The sequence below is a fragment of the Budorcas taxicolor genome, chromosome 18 (genome assembly GCF_023091745.1).
Source record: "Budorcas taxicolor isolate Tak-1 chromosome 18, Takin1.1, whole genome shotgun sequence".
In the NCBI taxonomy this organism is placed as follows: domain Eukaryota; kingdom Metazoa; phylum Chordata; class Mammalia; order Artiodactyla; family Bovidae; genus Budorcas; species Budorcas taxicolor.
In genome coordinates this window covers 59,735,554-59,759,891 of record NC_068927.1, presented here as the reverse complement: position 1 = coordinate 59,759,891, position 24,338 = coordinate 59,735,554, and the positions used below count along the sequence as shown (strand labels likewise).

The following is a 24,338-nucleotide window of genomic DNA, read 5'->3' as shown; positions in this document are numbered from 1 at the left end:
GATGCTGGGCGGGATTGGGGGCAGGAGGGAAAGGGGATGACAGAGGATGAGATGGCTGGATGGCATCACCGACTCGATGGATGTAAGTTTGAGTGAACTCCGGGAGTTGGTGATGGACAGGGAGGCCTGGTGTGCTACAATTCATGGGGTCACAAAGAGTTGGACATGACTGAGAGACTGAACTGAACTGAACTGAATGGCAGTCATATTACAATATTTATGTGTAACAAATTACCAGATCTTAACACTTTAAATTTACACAATGTTATATGTCAAATATGTTTCAGTTTTAAAAATCTGCTGAAATATAGTTTTCTTTCGGTGTGTTTTTCATTGTACCTCACTTCAAACTGCTCATTCCTACATGAAAATATTTTAATGTGCTAATCTCCCTGCAAGACTCTTTCTAATAAATACTGCCGTCTCGCTTAACAATGTTAACTATAAATTTGTAACTGGCTCCCAAACTCTTATCTGATTTTACCTTCAAGTGCTAACCAGGGTATTCTTTACTCTGTGAGAACATTAATTTTTTTCATTTTTATTTCTGACTACTGTACACACTGATCCATTTTCATGTATGCTTTTATCTATAATTCCATACCTACTTCATTTCTGGGAAATTCGTTTTGTTAGACTGAAAGTAACACATTTGAACACTTCATAATATGCAGATTATTTCAAGACCTGTTGTTTATTGCATAAATCTGAACTCTTTTTCTACAAGAAAACTTCATTGATATATTCATAATTCATGACAATATATTTCAATTGGTCTTTATATTGAAGAAGACGCTTGGCATGTCTGGTATAATATTGAGATTCAAAATTTAAATTAGGATTCTGAGGGTGAATAAATGAGCTGGCAATGGCTCATTATAGAAATAAATAAAATTCACACTTTTCTCATAATAGTAAGGATTTTGCATTCCTTATCCAGGCTAAGTAGAGCCTTTGTACACTGGAGTTCTGGCTCATGAGCAGAAATGGGCTGACAGTAGGGAAGCACGCTGCAATGATTATAGTGATATCCACAAGGAACCGGCTGGGCTGATCAAAAAGAGCCAAAAGAACTTGACAGACGGAGGAAAGAATATAAAAGTAGACAAAGGTGCTCCCCAGGAGAAGGATGGTTTTAGTAGCTCTGGACTCAGGGGAGGACCTGGAGGAGCCATCGGTCCTACGAACGTGCTGGACCTGCTGCTTATGTCTGTACAGGATGAGAACCATGGAGCTGCCAGCCCAGAGTGTGAGCCCCAAACATAAAACATCAGGGAATAATAGCAATGCTGCATGCAAGGTGTGTTGAGTTTTGTCAGTAAGACCAGAAGAACAGTAGCCAAAATCTTTTTCCTTTGTGATGTTTTTGTCACTCCATTTGCCAGTTATATGGAAAGGAAAAATTACATTTACCAACATTTGCAGGATCCAACACAGGAACAGAGAGAGAACCATGTACTTGGGAGCTGTTACTTTCAGCACTGCCCACCTGGAGCTCCGGGGACTGATTGTGACCACCTGAAAGACACTCAAGAGGCAGATGCTACCGATGGACATTCCCCTCCCCACTCTGTGCAGAAAGAAGAGAAGCTTGCAGCCAAAATCACTGAGGATATGCTTCCACCCAAACACTGCCATTGTCTGGGGGACCCCTTTACAGAGGAGGACCAAGGAGTTGGCCACAATCAGGTGCTTAAGGATCAAATCTGTGGACCTTAACCTGTAACCTGTGACGTGAAGGACGATATAACTGCAAAGGAGTGAGAAATTCCCCAGGATTCCAACCACAGTCTGTGTTAAGATGATCATGCCTATTATGAAAAAGCTGCTGGCCATCCTTTCAGTTCACAGTCGTTGGTACTTGTGAGTTAGAATGTCCTGCGTGGGAATATGAGGCATGGGCTACATGCATTGTGTCAACTGTAATCCAATATTCTCCACTTAACGATAGTTCCCACTTGGAAATATTTGCTTCTTGTGTTTTCTGTTACCAGCAGCCTTTAAAGGGTTCTATGCATAACATTTAAAGAGAACTAATATGTAAAATTAATTACTGAAGATACTCATGTGATCACTTCTTCTTCACAAATTTATTAGGCAGGAACTGAAGGGACCTTAGTTATACAGAGGAGTGTAACCTCTACCCAGACAGGTTAGGTATTTGTCAAATCTGCTTCTTACTGCAGAGTGAAGACTGAATCCCATTGGACAGTGGTTTGAGGAACTTAAGGTGCTTAAATGATTAAGACTCTGCCTTCCATCGCAGAGGGTCCAGGTTGAATCCCTGGTCCAGGATCTAAGATTCCATGAACTTTGATGCACGGCCAAAGACAAAAAAAAGAGTGCACTGATCACCAGCCATACCAAACAGCTAGTTAGTTGCAAGCATATAATAAACCAGATCTATATTTGATTTTGATTTCACAACTCTAGATTGTAGACATGTGGTATTTTGTAATTTTCATATAATGTGATTCCATTTATTTGTAAATCTTTATTCTATGATACCATGTATTATGGATAAAGTCTTAGCATCTTAATACCTGAACATCATTGCTGGCAGTAGAATACAGCAGGAACCTGCCTCAGGACAAGGCAATGTCATGAAGACGAGAATGCTTCACTGTGAGGATGGCAACAGAAAGACTCTTTTGTTCCTATAACAGAAACACAACTAAAATAACATACATTATAGAAATGTTTGAATAATTGTATGTAGGCAATAAACCTTAGGGCATAAAACACTAGCGTGTGATAAAACAGTTTAAGACAAAACAAAATTATTGTCCAATCACATACTGAACCAGTATGTTATTGCCTGAGCCCAGTGAATATATTAGCAATGAATTAATATTTGCAATTGACATTACATACAAGATACAGAGGCAAAATTTAGCACTTGTAAAGCATGTATTCTTGTGTCTTTCATAAACTGACATACTAGATTTGTTAGAATGTCAACAAATTGGTGTTGGTGTCTGTTTCTGATCTGATCACTTACCCAGAATCTTGATATGCCTTTCTCTCACAGACTCCGCTGCTCAGACGAAAGTACAATGAATATACCTTCCAGCTGGCAGGACAAGGGCTCAGTGGGATGGCCATTATACCCAGTATGTGTGTGAGAGGGAGGCAGCCAGATCCTGATAAATGGGTTTGAGACGCTGTCCTCCCCTCCCATCCTGTCAAAACTGCAATTATCATTTCACCTGCAGCAGCGATGGGAGTGCAGGCCTGGGAGCTGAGAACATTTCTGGAAACTTTTCTCTCAGTTGTTAATTATTGGAAACAATTACAAGTTTCTAGTTAGCACACTTTGGAGACAACTGGCTGTCCTTGAGAGGCATTTTCTTTTCCATGATCCCTGAAGGTGATGGTCTCACGAGGAAGAAATGCTGAAATCACACACATTAGGGACTGACACAAACCATTTGCATCTTTCTGGATTCTTCACTTCCCTGAGATGCATCTCTGCCAATACTAGTACTTTCCTCACCTTCAACCATTGAATGGAACCGTCAATGAAAGTATTGGTAAAGAAATGGAATGAGACAAAATACCTGGAAAGTATATTCAAAGAGACAAAAGAAAAAGAGGAAAATCATCAAGAACTCATGATAGGAACCACTGGCACAACTTATATCAATTTAGACTCATTTTCATAATCCAAAGCCAATTATTATGGAAATTTTGTAGGAAAATATGCTTTATTATTATTGAACTCTGTGATAAGAATTGGGTGCAGAACAAAAAATAGAAAAGAGAGGGTTTGAAAATAGTTATAAAATAAAAGCACCTAGATCTGATGGCTTGGTGATTTTATCAGATACTTAATTCAGGACCATCCTGGAGATGAAACAATATGCCACTAAAAACCAGTGCATCAGTGCAAAATTAAAAGAAAATCTGAAATGCAAGTAGGAGGCTTCACAAAAAGCAAACACACAGACAACTTGATCATGTACTTCTAACCTCCAGAACTGTGAAAAACTATCTATGTGAAAAACTGTGAAAACTGTCTATGTTTAAACCTCCCAGGCTTTTGTATTTTATTAAGGCAGACCTAAAATGTAATACAAACTGTAAGAGTCTGTCTGTTTGATCCTGGGACTTCCAAGGGTGATCCTGCAATTTACGTTGGAGAAAGTTTTGCCTATGTTTTCTTCTAGCAGTTTTATGGTGTCATGTCTTCTGTTTAACTCTTGGAGCCATGTTGAGTTTATTTTTGTGTATGGTGTGAGGGTGTGATTTGACTTCACTGATTTACATGAGGCTGTCCAGCTACCAGAGAAGAGTGGAGAAATAACTCGAGAAAGAACGAAGAGAAGGAGCCAAAGCGAAAACAAAGCCCAGTTGTGAATGTGACTGGTGATGGAAGTAAAGTCCAATGCTGCAAAGAACAATATTGCATAGGAACCTGGAATGTTAGATCCATGAATCAAGGTACATTCAGTTCAGTTCAGTTCAATTCAGTCACTCAGTCATGTCCGACTCTGCTACCCCACGAATCGCAGCATGCCAGGCCTCCCTATCCATCATCAACTCCTGGAGTTCACTCAGACTCGTGTCCATAGAGTCAGTGATGCCATCCAGCCATCTCATCCTCTGTCGTCCCCTTCTTCTCCTGCCCCCAATCCCTCCCAGCATCACAGTCTTTTCCAATGAGTCAACTCTTTGCATGAGGTGGCCAAACTACTGGAGTTTCAGCTTTAGCATCATTCCTTCCAAAGAAATCCCAGGGTTGATCTCCTTCAGAATGGACTGGTTGGATCTCCTTGCAGTCCAAGGGACTCTCAAGAGTCTTCTCCAACACCACAGTTCAAAGGCATCAATTCTTCGGCACTCAGCCTTCTTCACAGTCCAACTCTCACATCCATATATGACTATTGGAAAAACCATAGCCTTGACTAGATGGACCTTAGTCGGCAAAGTAATGTCTCTGCTTCTGAATATGCTGTCTGGGTTGCTCATAACTTTTCTTCCAAGGAGTAAGCGTATTTTAATTTCATGGCTGCAATCACCATCTGCAGTGATTTTGGAGCCCCCAAAAATAAAGTCTGACACTGTTTACACTGTTTACCCATCTATTTCCCATATAGTGATGGGACCGGACGCCATGATCTTCGTTTTCTGAATGTTGAGCTTTAAGCCAACTTTTTCACTCTCCTCTTTCACTTTCATCAAGAGGCTTTTTAGTTTCTTTCACTTTGGAAGTGGTCAAATAGGAGATGGGCGGAGTGAACATCGACATTTTAGGAATCAGTGAACTAAAATGCGCTGGAACGAGTGAATTTAATTCAGATGACCATTATATGTACTACTATGTGCAAGAATCCCTTAGAAGAAATGGAGTAACTCTCATGGTTAACAAAAGAGTCCGAAATGCAGTATTTGAGTATAATCTCAAAAATGACAGAATTATTTCTGTTCATTTCCAAAGCAAAGCATTCAGTATCACAGTAATCCAGGTCGATGCCCCAACCAGCAATGCTGAAGGAGCTGAAGTTGAATGGTTCTATGAAGACCTACAAGACCTTCTAGAACTAACACCAAAGAAAGACATCCTTTTTAACATAGGGGACTGGAATACAAAAATAGGAAATCAAGAGATACCTGGAGTAACAGGCAAGTTTGGCCTTGGAGTACAAAATGAAGCAGGGCAAAGGCTAACAGAGTTTTACCAAGACAACGCACTGGTCATAGCAAACACCCTATTTCAACACCACAAGAGACAACGCTACACCAGATGGACATCACCAGATGGTCAACACTGAAATCAGATTGATTATATTCTTTGCAGCCAAAGATGGAGAGGCTCTATACAGTCAGCAAAAACAAGACCAGGAGCTGACTGTGCCTCATATCATGAACTCCTTATTGCCAAATGCAGACTGAAATTGAATAAAGTAGGGAAAACCACTAGACCATTCAGGTATGACCTAAATCAAATCCCTTACAATTATACAGTGGAAGTGACAGATTCATGTGATTAGATCTGATAGACAGAATGCCTGAAGAACTGTGGACAGAGGTTGGTGACATTGTACAGGAGGCAGTGTTCAAGACCACCCCCAAGAAAAAGAAATGCAAAAAGACAAAATGATTGTCTGAGGAGGCCTTACAATTAGCTAAGAAAAAAAGAGACGATAAAGGAAAAGGAGAAAAGGAAAGATATACCTATCTGAATACAGACTTCCAGGGAATAACAAGGAGAGATAAGAAAGCCTTCCTCAGTGATCAATGCAAAGAAATAGAGGAAACCAATAGAATGAGAAAGACTAGATATCTTTTCAAGAAAATTGGAGATACCAAGGGAACATTTCATGCAGAGATGGGCACAATAAAGGACACAAATGATATGGACCTAAAAGAAGCAGAAGATATTAAGAAGAGGTAGCAGGAAGACACAGAAGACTATACAAAAAAATCTCATGACCTAGATAACCACGATGGTGTGATCATTCACACTCACCTAGAGCCAGACATCCTGGAGTCTGAAGTCAAATGGGTCTTAGAAGGCATCACGATGAACAAAGCTAGTGGAAGTGATGGAATTCCAGATAAGCTATTTCAAGTCCTAAAAGATGATGCTGTGAATGTGCTGCACTCAATACGCCAGCAACTTTGGAAAACTCAGCAGTGGCCACAGGACTGGAAAAGGTCCATTTTCATTCCAATCCCAAAGAAAGGCAATGCCAAAGAATGTTCAAACTACCACACAATTGCACTCATCTCACACGCTAGCAAAGTAACGCTCAAAATTCTCCAAGCCACGCTTCAACAGTATGTGAACCAAGAACTTCCAGATGTACAAGCTGAATTTAGAAAAGGCAGAGGAACCAGAGATAAATTACCAACATCTGCTGGATCATCGAAAAAGCAAGAGAGTTCCAGAAAAACATCTACTTCTGCTTTATTGGATACAACAAAGCCTTTGACTGTCTGGATCACAATAAACTGGAAAATTCTTCAAGAGATGAGAGTACCAGACCACCTGACCTGCCTCCTGTGAAATCTGCATGCAAGTCAAGAAGCAACTGTTAGAATGGACATGGAACCATGGACTGGCTCCAAATTGGAAATGAAGTACGTCAAGGCTGTATATTGTCACCCTGCCTACTTAACGTATATGCAGACTACATCAGGCAAAATGCCAGGATGGATGAAGCACAAGCTGGCATCAAGATTGCCAGGAGAAATGTCAATAACTTCAGATATGCAGATGGCACCACCCTTATGGCAGAAAGTGAAGAACTATAGAACTCTAGGACTATAGAACCTCTGGATGAATGTGAAAGAGGAGAGTGAAAAAACTGGCTTAAAACTCAAGATTCAAAACACAAAGATCATGGCATCTGGTCCCACTACTTCATGTCAAATAGATGGGAAAACAATGGAAACAGTGACAAAATTTATTTCCTTGGGCTCCAAAGTCACTGCAGATGGTCATGCAGCCATGAAGTTAAAAGATGCTTGATCCTTTGAAGAAAAGTTGTGATCGACTTAGATAGCATATTAAAAAGCAGAGACATTACTTTGCTGACAAAGGTCCATCTAGTCAAAGCTATGATTTCTCCTGTAGTGATGTGTGGATGTGAGAGTTGGACCATAAAGAAAGCAGAGCACAGAAGAATTGATGCTTTTGAATTCTGGTGTTTGAGAAGACTCTTGAGAATTCCTTGAACTGCACAGAGATCACACCAGTCAGTCCTAATGGAAATCAGTCCTGAATATTCACTAGAAGGACTGACGCTGAAGCTGAAGCACCAATACTTTGGCCACCTGATGCAAAGATTGGACTCATTGGAAAAGACCCTGATGCTGTGAAGGATTGAAGGCAGAAGAAGGGGACGAAAGGATGAGATGCTTGGATGGCATCACTGACTTGATGGACATGAGTTTGAGCAAGCTCTGGCAGTTGGTGCTGGACAGGGGAGCTTGGCAGCCTGCAGTCCGTAGGGTCACAAAGAGTTGGATGTGACTGAGTAACTGAACTGAACTAATTACATTGGGCTCACAGATAATTGGGGGAAATTCCCTATCTTGAATCAATTCATTCAGTTCAGTTCAGTCACTCAGTCGTGTCCGACTCTTTGCGACCCCATGAATCGCAGCACGCCAGCCCTCCCTGTCCATCACCATCTCCCGGAGCTCACTCAGACTGACGTCCATTGAGTCCGTGATGCCATCCAGCCATCTCATCTTGGGTCGTCCCCTTCTCCTCCTATCCCCAATCCCTCCCAGCATCAGGGTCTTTTCCAATGAGTCAACTCTTCGCATCAGGTGACCAAAGTACTGGAGTTTCAGCTTTAGCATCATTCCTTCCAAAGAAATCCCAGGGTTGATCTCCTTCAGAATGGACTGGTTGGATCTCCTTGTAGTCCAAGGGACTCTGAAGAGTCTTCTCCAACATCACAGTTCAAAAGCATCAATTCTTTGGCACTCAGCCTTCTTCACAGTCCAACTCTCACATCCATACATGACCACAGAAAAAACCATAGCCTTGACTAGACAGACCTTAGTCAGCAAAGTAATGTCTCTGCTTTTGAATATACTATCTAGGTTGGTCATAACTTTTCTTCCAAGGAGTACCGTCTTTCAACTTCATGGCTGCAATCACCATCTGCAGTGATTTGGGAGCCCCAAAAAATAAAGTCTGACACTGTTTCCACTGTTTCCCCATCTATTTGCCATGAAGTGATGGGACCAGATGCCATGATCTTAGTTTTCTAAATGTTGAGCTTTAAGCCAACTTTTTCACTCTCCTCTTTCACTTTCATTAAGAGGCTCTTTAGTTCTTCTTTGCTTTCTGCCATAAGGCTGGTGTCATCTGCATATCTGAGGTTATTGATATTTCTCCCTGCCACCTTGATTCCAGCTTGTGCTCCATCCAGCCCAGCATTTCACTCTGCATTTAAGTTAAATAAGCAGGGTGACAATATACAGCCTTGACATACTCCTTTCTCAATTTGGAACCAGTCTGTGGTTCCATGTCCAGCTCTCACTGTTTCTTCTTGACCTGCATACAGATTTCTCAGGAGGCAGGTCAGGTGGTATGGTATTCCCATTCTACGGATTTCTCAGGAGGCAGGTCAGGTGGTCTGGTATTCCCATTCTTTAAGAATTTTCCACAGTTTGTTGTGATCCACACAGTCAAAGGTTTTGGCACAGTCAATAAAGCAGAAGTAGATGTTTTTCTGGAACTCTCTTGCTTTCTTGACGATCCAATGGATGTTGGCAATTTGATCTCTGGTTCCTCTGCCTTTTCTAAATCCAGATTGAACGTCTGGAAGTTCACGGTTCACGTATTGCTGAAGCCTGGCTTGGAGAATTTTGAGCGTTACTTTATTAGCATGTGAGATGAGTGCAATTGTGCGGTAGTTTGAGCATTCTTTGGCATTGCCTTTCTTTGGAATTGGAATGAAAACTGACCTTTTCCAGTCCTGTGGCTATAGTTGAGTTTTCCAAATTTGCTGGCATATTGAGTGCAGCACTTTCACAGCATCATCTTTCAGGATTTGAAACAGCTCAGTTGGAATTCCATCACCTCGAGGTATAGCAAATATTGAATAACACAGCGGCCTTTGAACACGATGAGCTGACATCACTCCCCAACACCTGCATCACTGGACACTAGTAAACAGCCTCTCCTTCTGACCCTGTGAGTTCACATCCTATGACTGATATTGTGGAGGAAGAGGGAGAATGCTGTTGAGTGTTGTTTCCTCAAAATTTTAGCTTTCCTCCTTTACTGTATGTGCTTTTAAAACAGTTTTGAGGGTATTTTAAATAAGCAAGATATTTTTCCCCTGGCTGAAATTAGAAAGTAACCCTGACTGATTAAATACTATGTGGTATATGTATACAATGCAATACAACTCAGCCATAAAAGGAATGAAATAATGCCATTTGCAGCAACATGGATAGAGTTAGAGATGATCATACTAAGGGGAGTAAGCCAGAAGGAGAATGACAAATACCACGTGATATCATTTATGTATCAAAACTAAAATATTGGGGCTTCCCAGGTGGTACTAGTGGTAAAGAACCCTCCTGCCAATGAAGGAGACATAAAAAGACATGGGTTCCATCCAAGTTTGATCCACTACTTGGGTCAAGAAGATTCCCTGAGTAGTGCATGGCAACCCACTCCAGTATTCTTGCCTGGAGAATCCTCATGGACAGAGAAATCTGCTAGGTTGCAGTCTGAAGGGTTGAACATGACTGAAGCAACTGAGTGAGCGAAAACATGACACAAATGAACTTCTCTATGAAAAACAACAGACTCATAGACATAGAAAACAGAATTGCGCTTCCCAAGGGGGAAGGTGGGGGAAGGATGGATTGGGAGTTTGAGATTATTAGATGAAAATTATTAAATACAGAATGTATCAAGAACAATGTCCTACTGCATAGCACATGGAACTATAGTTAATATCTTGTGATAAGCCATGGTGGGAAAGAATATGAAAAAAAAGTCACTAAATCACTTTGTAGTACAGCAGACACTAACACCATACTATAAATCAGCACTACATAGCAGTAAAATAAATTAAAAAAATAAAAAACAATGTGTCAGATATGAAGTGAAGTGACAGTTGCCCAGTCGTAGCCAACTCTTTGAGACCCCATGGACTGTAGACTGCCAGGCTCCTCTCTCCATGGAATTCTCCAGGCCAGAATACTGGATTGGGCAGTCATTCCCTTCTCCAGGGGATCTCCCCAACCCAGGGATCGAATCCAGGTCTCCTGCATTACAGGCAGATTCTTTATCATCTGAGTCACCAGGGAAGCCCACGAATACTGGAGTGGATAGCTTCTCTCTTCTCCAGCTGATCTTCCTGACCCAGGAATTATACGGGGGTTTCCTGCATTGCAGGTGGATTCTTTACCAGCTGAGCTACCAGGGAAGCTATGATTAGATGACAAATTGTGGAATTAATGAATGGGTCCTCTGCCACGTCCTTCATTTCCAGCTCCTCCTTCCTACAAGTATGTCGGGAGCCACGTTAGGCATTACTGACAAAATAGAGGCACGGCCCTAACCCCCCCCCCCCCCCCCCCCCCCCCCGCTTTGTTCCATAGGCATGGACCCAGAATGAAGGAGTTAGGCTTTGTGATTCTGACTTGTTTTTTCCTTTCCTCGGCTGAGTTGACTGAAGAGAATATTAAGGTGCTTAATGTTTTTGAGAGGAGCAGGAGAAGGCATAAAGCCTTCTGCAGCTGTGCTCAAGGAATAATTCATAAAGTTAATCACTGACATTTGTTCAAGGACTTTTACAAAAGAGTGCTCCAGGGTGAGCACAGAGGCCGCAGCTTGAGACCATGGGAGGGATTCCTATCTGAAGCCTATTTGTGAGAAAAGTGTTTATGGCAAAGGAGTTTGCTAAATTTAGGGCTTACGAATAATTAAAATAGTTAGAAGCTAAAGATTTAAGGATTGCTGTAATGTTACAATATTCTACTATAGCTTATAGAAATTAGGGACTTTAGAGATATTATTAGCAAGAAGAAATAGTTGAGCTTAGGATACTAGGGGCAAACAGGACTTAAAAAGATAAGAATTAAACTGAGCAATGTGGTAATGCGGCCCAGACATTAGCATGAGTTACAGTGTATTCACAAGGACACATGAGAAAAAGTAGATAAGAGAATCACTGAGGAAGAAACTCCTTTTGAGGGGTAACAATGATTTTTGGAGAAAAATAAATCTGGGTCTCTGGGAACTAAAAATATCAAACCTCTGACCTAATGCTTTTGTAAAAGTATAAAAGAGAATCATGAGCTTGAAATAAACAGGCAGTCCAAGAAAACTGAGAGGCTGCCTGTTTCTCTCGCTGACACCGCCCACCCCTTCAGGCTGAATCCCTGGCTACTGGAGCTGGACTCTGGCACAAGTAGATGTTACCAAGCTGAATGTGGGTCCATAGGAGTCTTTCAACATATTGTTGCATGCAATTTTCTAATATTTTGTGGAAGGTTTTTGCATCTATGTTTATGAGAGATTCTGGCTTGTAATTTTCCTTATATATATTGCCATTTGGTGCTTTTGATATCAGAGTGATGTTGGCCTCATAAAATGAGGTAAGAAGCATTCTCTACTCTTCAGTTTTTTTTGGAAGTGCTTGGGAAGCATCGGTATTAACTCTCTTAATGTTCGGTAGAATTCACCTGTGAAGCCATCTGGTCCTGAACTTTTGTTTGGGGAAGTTTTCTATTACTATTTCAAGCACTGGATGAGTGATCAGTCTAGCCAGCTTTTCTACTTCATGATTCAGGTTGTATGATTCTAAAAATGGATCCATTTCTTCTGGTCTGTCCAAGTTTGATGGCATAGATAGATGTTCACAATATTGTCACAGTTATTTGTATTCTTGTGTAAGTATTGCTCTTTTTCTTCTTGTTTCATAATTTATGGATCAGAACCTTCTCTCTCTCTCTTTTAAAAGTGAGTCTAATTAAAGGTTTCTCAATTTTGTTTACCTTTTCAAAGAAGCCGTTCTTAGTTTGATTGGTCTTTTTAAAAATATTTATTTATTTATCTGGGTGCACTGTGTCTTAGTTGTGGCCCTCGGTATCTTTAGTTCCAGCATGTGAAATCTTAGTTGTCACATGTACTATCAAGATCCCGGACCATGGATCAAACCCAGGCCCCCTGCACTGGGAGCATGGAGTCCCAATGGACTTAGCTCCTGGAACACCAGGGAAGGCCCTGATTGATCTTTTCTACTGTATTTTTAGTCTCTGTTTTATTTATTTCCACACTAATTTTATCATTTCCTTCATTCTCCTGACTTTGGGCTTTTTTGTTCCTCTTTTTCTAGTTTCTTTAGGTGTACGGCTAGAATGTTATTCGAGATATTCCTTCTTTCTTTAGGTGGGCCCATATTGCTGTAAACTCCCCTCTCACTTTTCTAGTTCTCTTCTCAAAGATGGCTTCTTCATTTCATACCATTGTGAGTGGAATATAGGATATATGTGATTTCTACTTAAACTTGTTGAGATTCGTTTTGTGTTCCAATATATGATCTATCCTTGGGCAATCGAGCCAGGAACTGTACCCATGGCTGACAACTCAGAGAAATGGATACCTTGGCGAGGGAGTAGTGTGAGCCACAGATTGGGTACCCTAGTCCTAGGGTCCTGTGTGTTTGATACAAGCCACATTGTCTGGTGGGAGGAGGGCTGGGATGAGAAGAAGAGCTATAGGAAGGTAGGACTATGCTCACGAGGAGCACACATTGATTAGCCCATGAGGCAGGGAAGACAGAGGTCTACTCAAGTAGCTGCTGTTTTCCCACAACCAACTCACCACACACCCCAGCCCCAGGGAAACGAACACACCAGTCCTCCTCCCTCCATGGCACTGTATCTGGAGCAGTCACTGTGAGGGAAGAGTTGACGGGGGGACACAGAGGTAACCCACAGCCAGAGCAGAGCCTGGGTGGAGCAGTGGCAGCCACTGTTGGTGTTAATTCAAGCAACCCCCCAGAAGCAGCCTGGAGATCATATGACAGCTATTTCACTACAGCTCATTCCCTGATATCACATGCAAAGAACAGCCTACCTTGAGGAGCAGTTTCACAACAGTGCAGGAGTGACAGAGGATGGGGAAAGTTTAGAGACACAAGGGACTTTCTGCCCAGACAAGACAGAGAGGTCTGATCTAGTGGCTGCAGAGTTTCCCACGACCACCTACCACCTACTCATGCGCCCAGCCTGAACACAGCAAATGCTTCTGCCCAACTCAATCCATGTCATTGGATCTAGGCGCCTACAACCAGAGAGAAGACTTCACCAAAGGACGCAGAGCAACCTGGTTCTGGGACAGAGCTCCTGCAAGCTGTAAAGAGCAGCTCCATAACAGGGTGGGGGCTGCAAAGACAGGGAGCCGTCTTCAACTGGGAAGGACAATGGGAACTTGCACTTGAGGCTGCGACAGCACAGCCATTGGCACCTACATAAGCAGAGCATCAGACCCCTGTCTGCCCATGGTTCCCAATTGATTCAGAGGTCTTCTTCCTCTGGGGAAATGGACCCACTGTGTGGAGAGGAAAAACACATGCTTAGAAGAAAGAGATTCACCTTGGGCCCGACCCACAGGGTTTCTGTTCCAGCACCTGACTGGATTAAAAACAAAAAACGAGTTCCTTCACTATGTTTCCTGCAAGAGACTTACCTCAGATATAAATCTGCAAAGAGACAAACACATAGAGACTAAACAACACACTACTAAAATATGATAGTGAAAGGTTGTTGTTGAACGACACAAAGACGCCAGGATTTTTGGCCTCCAGAGAAGAACTCAATACGGGGCCAGAGACGAGGCTTGATTGCTCAGAGCTTTTGTGTAATAAAGTTTTATTAAAGTATGAAGGAGATAGAGAAAGCTTCTGACATAGGCATCAGAAAGGGGCAGAAAGAGTACCCCTCTGCTAGTCTTCAGCTGGATGTTATATAGTCACTAACAGTCTGTTAATGAAAGAAAAGAATGTCTTAAAACTCAGAATGGCACCAGGCCCCTCACCCATAAGATGCATTTTGGGATAATCTTGACACTAGAGGATTCATCCCGGGCCATAAAAATGATTAACTTGAATCTTGTAGAAGGGTGGATTACCATACAAATAGTTTTGTTTACATAGATTAGGGGAACAATATCTGAGTATAACATACTGGTTGGTCAAGTAGGTGAGCCATTAGGTGGAACTGACTTGAAGACAGAGTTTGGGGTAAATGCATAGTACATTAAATAGCTTAAGACAAACATTTCCACACGAAAAAAACATTGGTTATCTCAAGGTTTGAGAATAGTTAACTTCAGGTGAAACCAGGTGTTATTATGGCAACACAGTATTTTAAGAGAAACCTCCTTTTAAATTTGTATAGAGAAGAAAAAAAGTTTGTTTCCTCCTGCCATTTAAGAGAGATAAAAATGTCTGACACTTGCAGGCTATTTCCTCCATTTGGAGACCCCTGGCCTTCCTGCCTGTTACCCTCTCTATAGGTTCAAAAGATATCAAGAGTATATCAGAAATTACCAGAAGACAAATGAGGAAAAAAACACAACTTTCCAAAACTGATGGAACACAGTAAACACAGTTCTAAGAGAAAACTTTATATCAATACAGGCCTACTTCAAATGGCTGAAAAAATTTAAAGAAAAAACCCAAATCCACTTCAGTTCAGTTCAGTTCAGTCGCTAAGTCATATCCGACACTTTGCGACCCCATGAATCGCAGCACACCAGGCCTCCCTGTCCGTCACCAACTCGCGGAGTTCACTTAGACTCGCGTTCATCAAGTCAGTGATGCCATCCAGCCATCTCATCCTCGCTCGTCCCCTTCTTCTCCTGCCCCCCATCCCTCCCAGCATCAGAGTCTTTTCCAATGAGTCAGCTCTTAACATCAGGTGGCCAAAGTACTGGAGTTTCAGCTTTAGCATCATTCCTTCCAAAGAAATCCCAGGGTTGACCTCCTTCAGAATGGACTGGTTGGATCTCCTTGCAGTCCAAGGGACTCTCAAGAGTCTTCTCCAACACCACAGTTCAAAAGCATCAATTCTTCGGTGCTCAGCTTTCTTCACAGTCCAACTTTCACATCCATACATGACTACTGGAAAAACCATAGCCTTGACTAGACGGACCTTAGTCGGCAAAGTAATGTCTCTGCTTTTGAATATACTATCTAGGTTGGTCATAACTTTTCTTCCAAGGAGTAAACGTCTTTTAATTTCATGGCTGCAGTCAGCATCTGCAGTGATTTTGGAGCCCCCAAAAATAAAGTCTGACACTGTTTTCACTGTTACTCCATCTATTTCCACTTAACTGACCAAATTTCTAGAAACAGTTTGATGCTCGGGGCTGGTGCACTGGGATGACTCAGAGGGATGGTATGGGGAGGGAGGGAGGAGAGGGATTCAGGATGGGGAACATGTGTACACCCATGGCGGATTCATGTTCATGTAAGGCAAAACAAATTCAATATTTTAATTAGCCTCCAATTAAAATGAATACATTTATATTTAAAAAAGACTGAATTGGGAAGAAATAGACAATCTTGAATTAAAAAAAGCAAAATGGCTGTCTGAGGAGGCCTTACAAATAGCTGTGAAGAGACATGAAAGGCAAAGCAGAAAAGGAAAGATAATACCAATTCAAATGCAGAGTTCCAAAGAATAGCAAGGAGAGATAAGAAAACCTTCTTCAGCGATCAATGCAAAGAAATAGAGGAAAACAATAGAATGGGAAAGACTAGATATCTCTTCAAGAAAATTAGAGATACCAAGGGAAATTTTCATGCAAAGATGGGCTTGATAAAGGACAGAAATTGTATGGACCTAACAGAAGCAGAAGATATTAAGAAGAGGTAGCAAGAATATACAAAAGAACTGTACAAAAAAGATCTTCATGACCCAGATAATCACGATGGTGTGATCATTCACACTCACCTAGAGCCAGACATCCTGGAATGTGAAGTCAAGTGGGTCTTAGGAAGTATCACTACGAACAAAGCTAGTGGAGGTGATGGAATTTCAGCTGAGCTATTTCAAGTCCTGAAAGATGATGCTGTGAAAGTGCTGCACTCAATATGCCAGCAAATCTGGAAAACTTGGCAGGGGCCACAGGAATGGAAAAGGTCCATTTTCATTCCAATCCCAAAGAAAGGCAATGTCAAAGAATGCTCAAACTACCACACAATTGTACTCATCTCACACGCTAGTAAAGTAATGCTCAAAATTCTCCAAGTCAGGCTTCAGCAATACATGAACTGTCAACTTCCAGATGTTCAACTGGTTTTAGAAAAGGCAGAGAAACCAACCAGAGATCAAATTGCCAACATCTGCTGGATTATCAAAAAAGCAAGAGAGTTCCAGAAAAACATCTATTTCTGCTTTATTGACTATGCCGAAGCCTTTGACTGTGTGGATCACAATAAACTGTGAAAAATTCTGAAAGAGATGGGAGTACCAGTCCACCTGAGCTGCCTCTTGAGAAACCTATATGCAGGTCAGGAAGCAAAAGTTAGAACTGGACATGGAATAATAGACTGGTTCCAAATAGGAAAAGGACTATGTCAAGGCTGTATATTGTCACTCTGCTTATTTAACTTATATGCAGAGTACATCATGAAAAATGTTGGGCTCGAGGAAGCACAAGCTGGAATCAAGATTGCCGGGAGAAATACTAATAACCTCAGATATGCAGATGACACCACCCTTATGGCAGAAAGTGAAGAGGAACTAAAAAGCCTCTTGATGAAAGTGAAAGAGGAGAGTGAAAAAGTTGGCTTAAAGCTCAACATTCAGAAAACGAAGATCATGGCATTCAGTCCCATCACTTCATGGGAAATAGATGGGGAAACAGTGGAAACAGTGTCAGACTTTATTTTGGGGGGCTCCAAAATTACTGCAGATGGTGATTGCAGCCATGAAATTAAAAGACGCTTACTCCTTAAAAGGAAAGTTATGACCAACCTAGATAGCATATTAAAAAGTAGAGACATTACTTTGTCCACAAAGGTCCATCTAGTCAAGGCTATAGTTTTTCCAGTAGTCACGTATGGATGTGAGAGTCAGACTATAAAGAAAGCTGAGTGCCGAAGAATTGATGCTTTTGAACTGTGGTGTTGGAGAAGACTCTTGAGAGTCCCTTGGACTACAAGGAGATCCAACCAGTCCATCCTAAAGGAAATCAGTCTTGAATATTCATTGGAAGGACTGATGTTGAAGCTGAAACTCCAATACTTTGGCCACCTCCTGTGAAGAGCTGACTCATTTGAAAAGACCCTGATGCTGAGAAAGACTGAAGGCGAGAGGAGAAGGGGACGACAGAGGATGAGATGGTTGGATGGCATCATCGACTCAATGGACATGAGTTTGAGTAAACTCTGGGAGTTGGTGATGGACAGGGAGGCCTGGTGTACTGCAGTTCATGGGGTCGCAAAGAGTTGGACACGACTGAACAACTGAACTGAACTGAACTGAATCAAAAACCTCCCAGAAAACAATATCCAGGACCTGAAGGTGTCACATGTGATCTATGAAACATTTTTAAAAATAACATCTATCCTTCTTAAACTATTCCAAAAAATTAAAGAGGAGGAGATCACTCTTAAATTTATTCTATCAGGCTATCTTTACAATGATATCAGTACTATAAAAAGATATTACAGAAAATTACAGATCATGTTCTTGATGAATATGGTTGAAAAAAATTTTCAACAAAATATTAGCAGACAGAATTCAACAATCTATAAAAGGTATCATAAATGATTATCACGTAGCATTGTTCCAGAGATGCAAGGATGGTTCAAAATCCACAAATCAATCCATGTGATACACCACATTAAAAAAAGGAAGATAAACACAAGATTGTGTCAATAGACATAGAAAAAACATTGACAAAATCTAACATCCATTCATGGTAAATACTCTCAGAAAAATAGGCGTAGAGAAAATATATCTCCACATAATCAAGGCAAACCCACTGAGGTGGATATCTGAAAGCTTTTTCCTCTAAAATCAGGTCCAAGAGAAGGATGCTCACTCTTGCCACTCTGGTTTAACAATGTGGAAGTCCTAGCCACAGCATTTGGACAAAAAAGTAATAAGAGACATCCAATGCCTAAGAGAAGCAAAACTGTCACTACTATAGAGAAAGGATACTTCATATAGAAAACCCTAATGTCTCCACCAGAAAACTAATGAATTCAGTACACACACACACACACACACACATAATGGAATATTCCTCACCCCTTAAGAATAAAATTTTGCTGCTTTTAACATAGATGGACCTGGAAATCATTCTGTTTAGTGAATTAAGTCAGACAGAGAAAGATAAATACTGTATACTATCCCTTGACATATAGACTCTAAAACTAATACAAATGGATGAAAATAATGATGTAGAAAAAGACTCTCGCATACAGAGAATAAACTAGTGCTTACCAGTGGGGAGAGAAAGTGGGAAGGGGCAAGACAGAGTAAAGATTTAGAAGTACACATTACTATGTATAAAATAAATAAACTACAAGGACATACTTTACAGCACAGGGAATATAGCCAATAGTTCATAATAACTTTAAACAAAGTATAACCTATATATTGAACCACAATGTTGTACCTCTGCCACTACTATAATACTGCAAATCAACTATAATTCAATGAAAAATTTGACATGAAAGAAAAGTTATGCATTGTGATATGTGGTTGTAATGGCAGTCACATTACAATATTTACATGTAACAAATTATCAAATCTTACACTTTAATGTTATATGTCAAATATATTTCAGTTTTAAAAATCTGCTGAAATATATTATTCTTTCAGTGTGTTTTTTATTGTACTTCACTTCAAACTGCTCATTTCTACATGAAAATATTTTAAGGTGCTAATCTCCCTGCAAGACTCTTTCTAATAAATACTGCCATCTCCCTTAACAATGTTAACTATAAACTTGTAACTGGCTCCCAAATTCTTACCTGATTTTACCTTTGAGTAGTAACCCGGGTATTCTTTACTCTGTGAGGACATTAATTTCATCCATTTTATTTCTGACTACTGTACACACTGATCCATTTTCATGTATACTTTTATCTATAATTCCATACCTATTTCATTTGTGGGAAATTCGTTCTGTTGGACTGAAAGTAACACACTTGAACACTTTATGATATGCATATCATTTCAAGACGTTGTTTATTGCATAAATTTGTGAACTCCTTTTCTACAAGGAAACTTCAATGATATGATTTTTTTATGAGGTATTCATATTTCATGACAATATATTTCAATTGGTCTTTATATTGAAGAAGACGCTTGGCATGTCCAGTACATTATCTTGAAATTCAAATTTTAAATTAGGATTCTGAGGGTGAATAAATGAGCTGGCAATGGCTCATTATAGAAATAAATAAAATTCACGCTTTTCTCATAATAGTAGAGGACTTTGCATTTCTCATCCAGGCAAAGTAGAGCCTGTGTACACTGGAGTCACGGCTCATGAGCAGAAAGGGGCTGACAGTTGGGAAGCACGCTGCTATGATTACAGTCATATTCACAAAGAACCAGCTGGGCTGAACAAAAAGAGCCAGAAGAACTTGAAAGATGGAGGAAAGAGTATAAAAGTAGACAAAGGTGCCCCCCAGGAGAAGGATGGTTTTAGTAGCTCTGGACTCAGGGGAGGACCTGGAGGAGCCGTCGGTCCTACGAATGTGCTGGACCTGCTGCTTATGTCTGTACAGGATGAGAACCATGGAGCCTCCGGCCCAGAGCGTGAGCCCCAAACATAAAACATCAGGGAATGACAGCAATGCTGCATACAAGGCGTCTTTGGTTTTTTTATTCTCCTGGTCAGTAAGAATAGTAGAACAGCAGCCAAAATCTCTTTCCTCTGTGATGTTATTGTGACTCCATTTGCCAGTTATATAGATAGGAAAAATAACATTTACCAGCATTTGCAGGATCCAACACAGGAAAATAGAGGGAACAGTGTACTTGGGGGCTGTTACTTTCAGTGCTGCCCACCTGGAGTTCCAGGGACTGATCGTGACCGCCTGAAAGACACTCAAGAGGCAGATGCTACCGATGGACACTCCCCTCCCCACTCTGTGCAGAAAGAAGAGAAGTTTGCAGCCAAAATCACTGCGGATATGCTTCCACCCAAACACTGCCATTGTCTGGGGGACCCCTTTACAGAGGAGGACCAAGGAGTTGGCCACAATCAGGTGGTTAAGAATCAAATCTGTGGACCTTAACCTGTAACCCGTGACGTGAAGGACGATATAACTGCAAAGGAGTGAGAAATTCCCCAGGATTCCAACTACGGTCTGTGTTAAGATGATCATGCCTATTATGAAAAAGCTGCCAGCCATCCTCTCAGTTCACAGTCACTGGTACTTGTCTCGTGAGTTAGTGTCTCTATGGGAACATCAGGTGTGGGCTGCATGCATCATGTCCACTGAAATCCAATATTCTCCACTTATCCTCAGGTCCCACTTGGAAAATTTTGCTTTATGCTTTTCTGCTACTAGAAGCCTTAAAAGGATTCAATGTATAACATTGAAAGAGCACTTAAAATGCAAAATTACTTGCTGAAGGCACTCCATGCTATCACTTCATTCTTCACAAATCCACAAGCCCAGGATTTCTGTGACTTCAATATTTTCAGGGAAAGGTAACACAGAAAGGTTAGGTATTTGTTGAGATCTGCTGCACAGGGCAGAGTGAAGACTTTAGAAACTCACTAGGCTGGTCAAGAGAGTGCACTGAACTACCAGCTCTGCCAAAAACCAGTTAGTTGTATTCAAATAAGAATCCATACCCATATTTAGTTTTGATTTCACAACTTCTTAACTTGATTTTAGACCAATGGTCTTTTATATTTTTATTATAAGAAGATTCCTTTTTCATAAAGCTTTATTCTTTAGGGCATTATGTATTATGCATTAGGTTTTAGATATCTTAATACATATATATGGATTGCTGGCAGTAGAATATGGCATATGGCAGGAACCTGCCCAAGATAATCTAATGTCATGAAGATGAGAATGGCTCAGTATTGGGATGGTATTAGGATGCTTTTATGTCTGAAAAGCAGGTATAATGTACCTATCACAGGAATTATTGAATAAGCACAAGTAACATTGTAAACTTTGAGCCATATAACACTAATATATGATAAAAGAGTGCAAAAACTGAATTATTGCTATTTTCAATTCATATACTTATCTATTTGTTAATTCCAGAGCTAAGCAAAAATAGCAACAAAGAAATAATATTTGCGTATGCCACTGACATACCAGACATATGTGTAAAATAGCATCTGCAAGGCATGTATTCTTATGTATTTTATAAATTCAGAGACTGGATTTTTGGATTGATAGCAGCCTATTAAAAAAAAAATGAATCAACATGCTAGGAGACTGCCAGCTGCTGCCTCTAACTTACAATTACCATGTCAACTGTTCTTTAAATCTAAGAATGACAGTAACCTCACCAGAATTAACACACTACAGAGGTTTTCAGTTCAGGCAAAGTTACTGTCTACACTAATTGCATCAGACATCCAGGACTGGAGCAACCCTTTCTATTCAAGTCGTTTTCATTTAGATACACTTTCTGCATGGGATTAGATGATTTCTTCAGATCCATCATACATTTTATTGCAAACCTGTATGGATTGGTGGTGAACTTCTAGTCATCCTGAACATGGAGTCTATAATTCCTATAAGGTAGACTCAACAGCAGATTGATTTTACAAATGTATTTTACCACTTAAAATACAATTTTTTAAGTTGAGAAAAATATCTTTATTGGAATTATGCCATGTGTGCAGTTTCATTCTTTGTCTAGAAAAGGCTTTGATGGACATGAATGAGTTAAATCCAAGAGCTTTAACTCAGTGAGAAGCAAAGCTTTTTTCAGTATAGTTAACAGATAGCTTAAATATTACCAAATGATAGACCATATACTTATTTACAAATGACATTTCCCCAATGTGGACTAGGATCCTTTTCATCACAAATATTTTCAAGAACCTTAAAAATCAGGTTTTGATGTAACTTGGATTGAGTCACAACAGAAACAATCAGAGGATTACATTTGATTGCATGAAGGGTCTTTAGAGATTGCTGTGGGTTCTAGAAATCCATCTCTCAATATTAGCTCAGCTCATGCCTCAGACTTACACCATCCTGCCCGCTGTCGGCACTGAATCCAGTTACTACACAGAAGATTGCCTTTGTCTGATATGATCTCTTCTCCAGACTCTTGATCTGACTTTCTCTTACAGACTCTTCTGCTTAGAATGAGATGGAAAATACTTACCTGACACCTTCCTGCTATCAGGAGAGTGGGCTTCCTGGTGGTCATTATACCCAGTGTCTGTGTGGGAAGGAGGCAACTGGATCCTGAAATATGGGTTTGAGATGCTGTGTCCTCCCCTCCCCTCCCCTCCCATCAGAGCTGCAATTATCATTTCACCTGCAGCAGCAATGGGAGTGCAGGCCTGGGATCTGAGAACATTTCTGGAAACTTTTCTCTCGGTTGTTAATTACTGGAAACAATTACAAGTTTCTAGTTAACACCCTTAGGAGACTAAAGGAGTGTTTCTAAGAGCCTTCTTAATTTCCATGATCCCTGGAGGCAGACAGGGTCTCACATTGAGGAAAGCTGGACTTTCTGAAGTCACACACTTAAGGGACTGGCATAAACTGTGTGTCCCTCTGCATTCTTTACTTCCCTGAGATGTTTCTCTACCCTGAAACTAGAGCTCTCCTAATCTTCAGACAGTTAAACTGAATGATCAATTAAAGTGTTAGAGAAATGGAATGGGACAAAATCCCTGGGAAAAACATTCAAAGAGATACAAGTAAAAGGAAGAACAGGACACATCACTCATTATAGAAAATGTCAGCACAAATCAGAGCCAGTTAATTGGATGCTTTGCATAAATCAATGCCAATCAATATGGAGATGTTGTAGGAAAATTTACTTTATGATTATTCACCTGCATTAGCAATTTGAATCAAACACAGAACAGTATGGGGCTTCCCATATTGTAAAGCATCTGCCTGCAATGCAAGTTCAATCCCTGGGTTGGGAAGATCCCCTGGAGATGGAAATGGCAACACACTCCAGTATTCTTGCCTTGAGAATTCCACGGACAGAGGAGCCTGGTGGGCTACAGTCCATGGGGTCGCAAAGAGTCACACATGATTGAGCAACTGACACACAACAGAACAATATACATGGGAAAAAATGAGAAGTTTCAAAATGAGTGTCTCACAAATGAGCACTTAGGTCTGATGGCTCAACAGACAGATTCTACCATTCTTGTAAATATCAGATGAACCAATGCTCAATTACTTCATTCAAAGAGATAAAATAGTTACCACAGTGCTCTACATTAATTAATTAATTGTGCTATTTTTCCAGAATGAGCACTTGGTACTCTGATAATTAAGAAATATAAATTAGGACTTGCAAGAAATCTGTTTTTTTCATAAAATACATCTACATTTGATGCAGCATCATGATGCAATCACTGCCAATTTTCAAGTTAGGGATTTGGAGCCATACTTGGTGGTCAACCAAGTCTGCACACAAACTCATTTAAACACTTACAGGCAGACGCAAACACCCAAGTGCATTAATACTCACATACTTATGTATATAGTACTTCCACAATTATATTTTAAAGCTCACAAACACTTGTGCACATGCTCACCACACACAAACTCACATCTTATTCCTAAACACATGACACACATTCATATGAACTCACACGGTCACGTTCACCTTCATAAAATCAACTCACCTGGTCCCTGTGTATC

The 24,338-nt window shown here is 40.6% G+C and overlaps 3 protein-coding genes across 3 annotated transcripts in view; all 3 read right to left on the bottom strand.

Annotated features, from left to right (window-relative positions):
* The window catches only part of LOC128063521 (zinc finger protein 350), a 442,658-nt gene that overhangs the window by 191,525 nt on the left and 226,795 nt on the right, over window positions 1–24,338 (bottom strand). The window lies entirely within an intron of this gene.
* On the bottom strand, window positions 1,020–1,836 carry LOC128063540 (vomeronasal type-1 receptor 4-like). The gene is given in 2 exon segments (XM_052656318.1): window positions 1,020–1,067; window positions 1,069–1,836. Coding segments are annotated over 2 exon segments (816 nt in total).
* LOC128063539 (vomeronasal type-1 receptor 4-like) lies at window positions 20,060–20,876 on the bottom strand. The gene is given in 2 exon segments (XM_052656317.1): window positions 20,060–20,095; window positions 20,097–20,876. Coding segments are annotated over 2 exon segments (816 nt in total).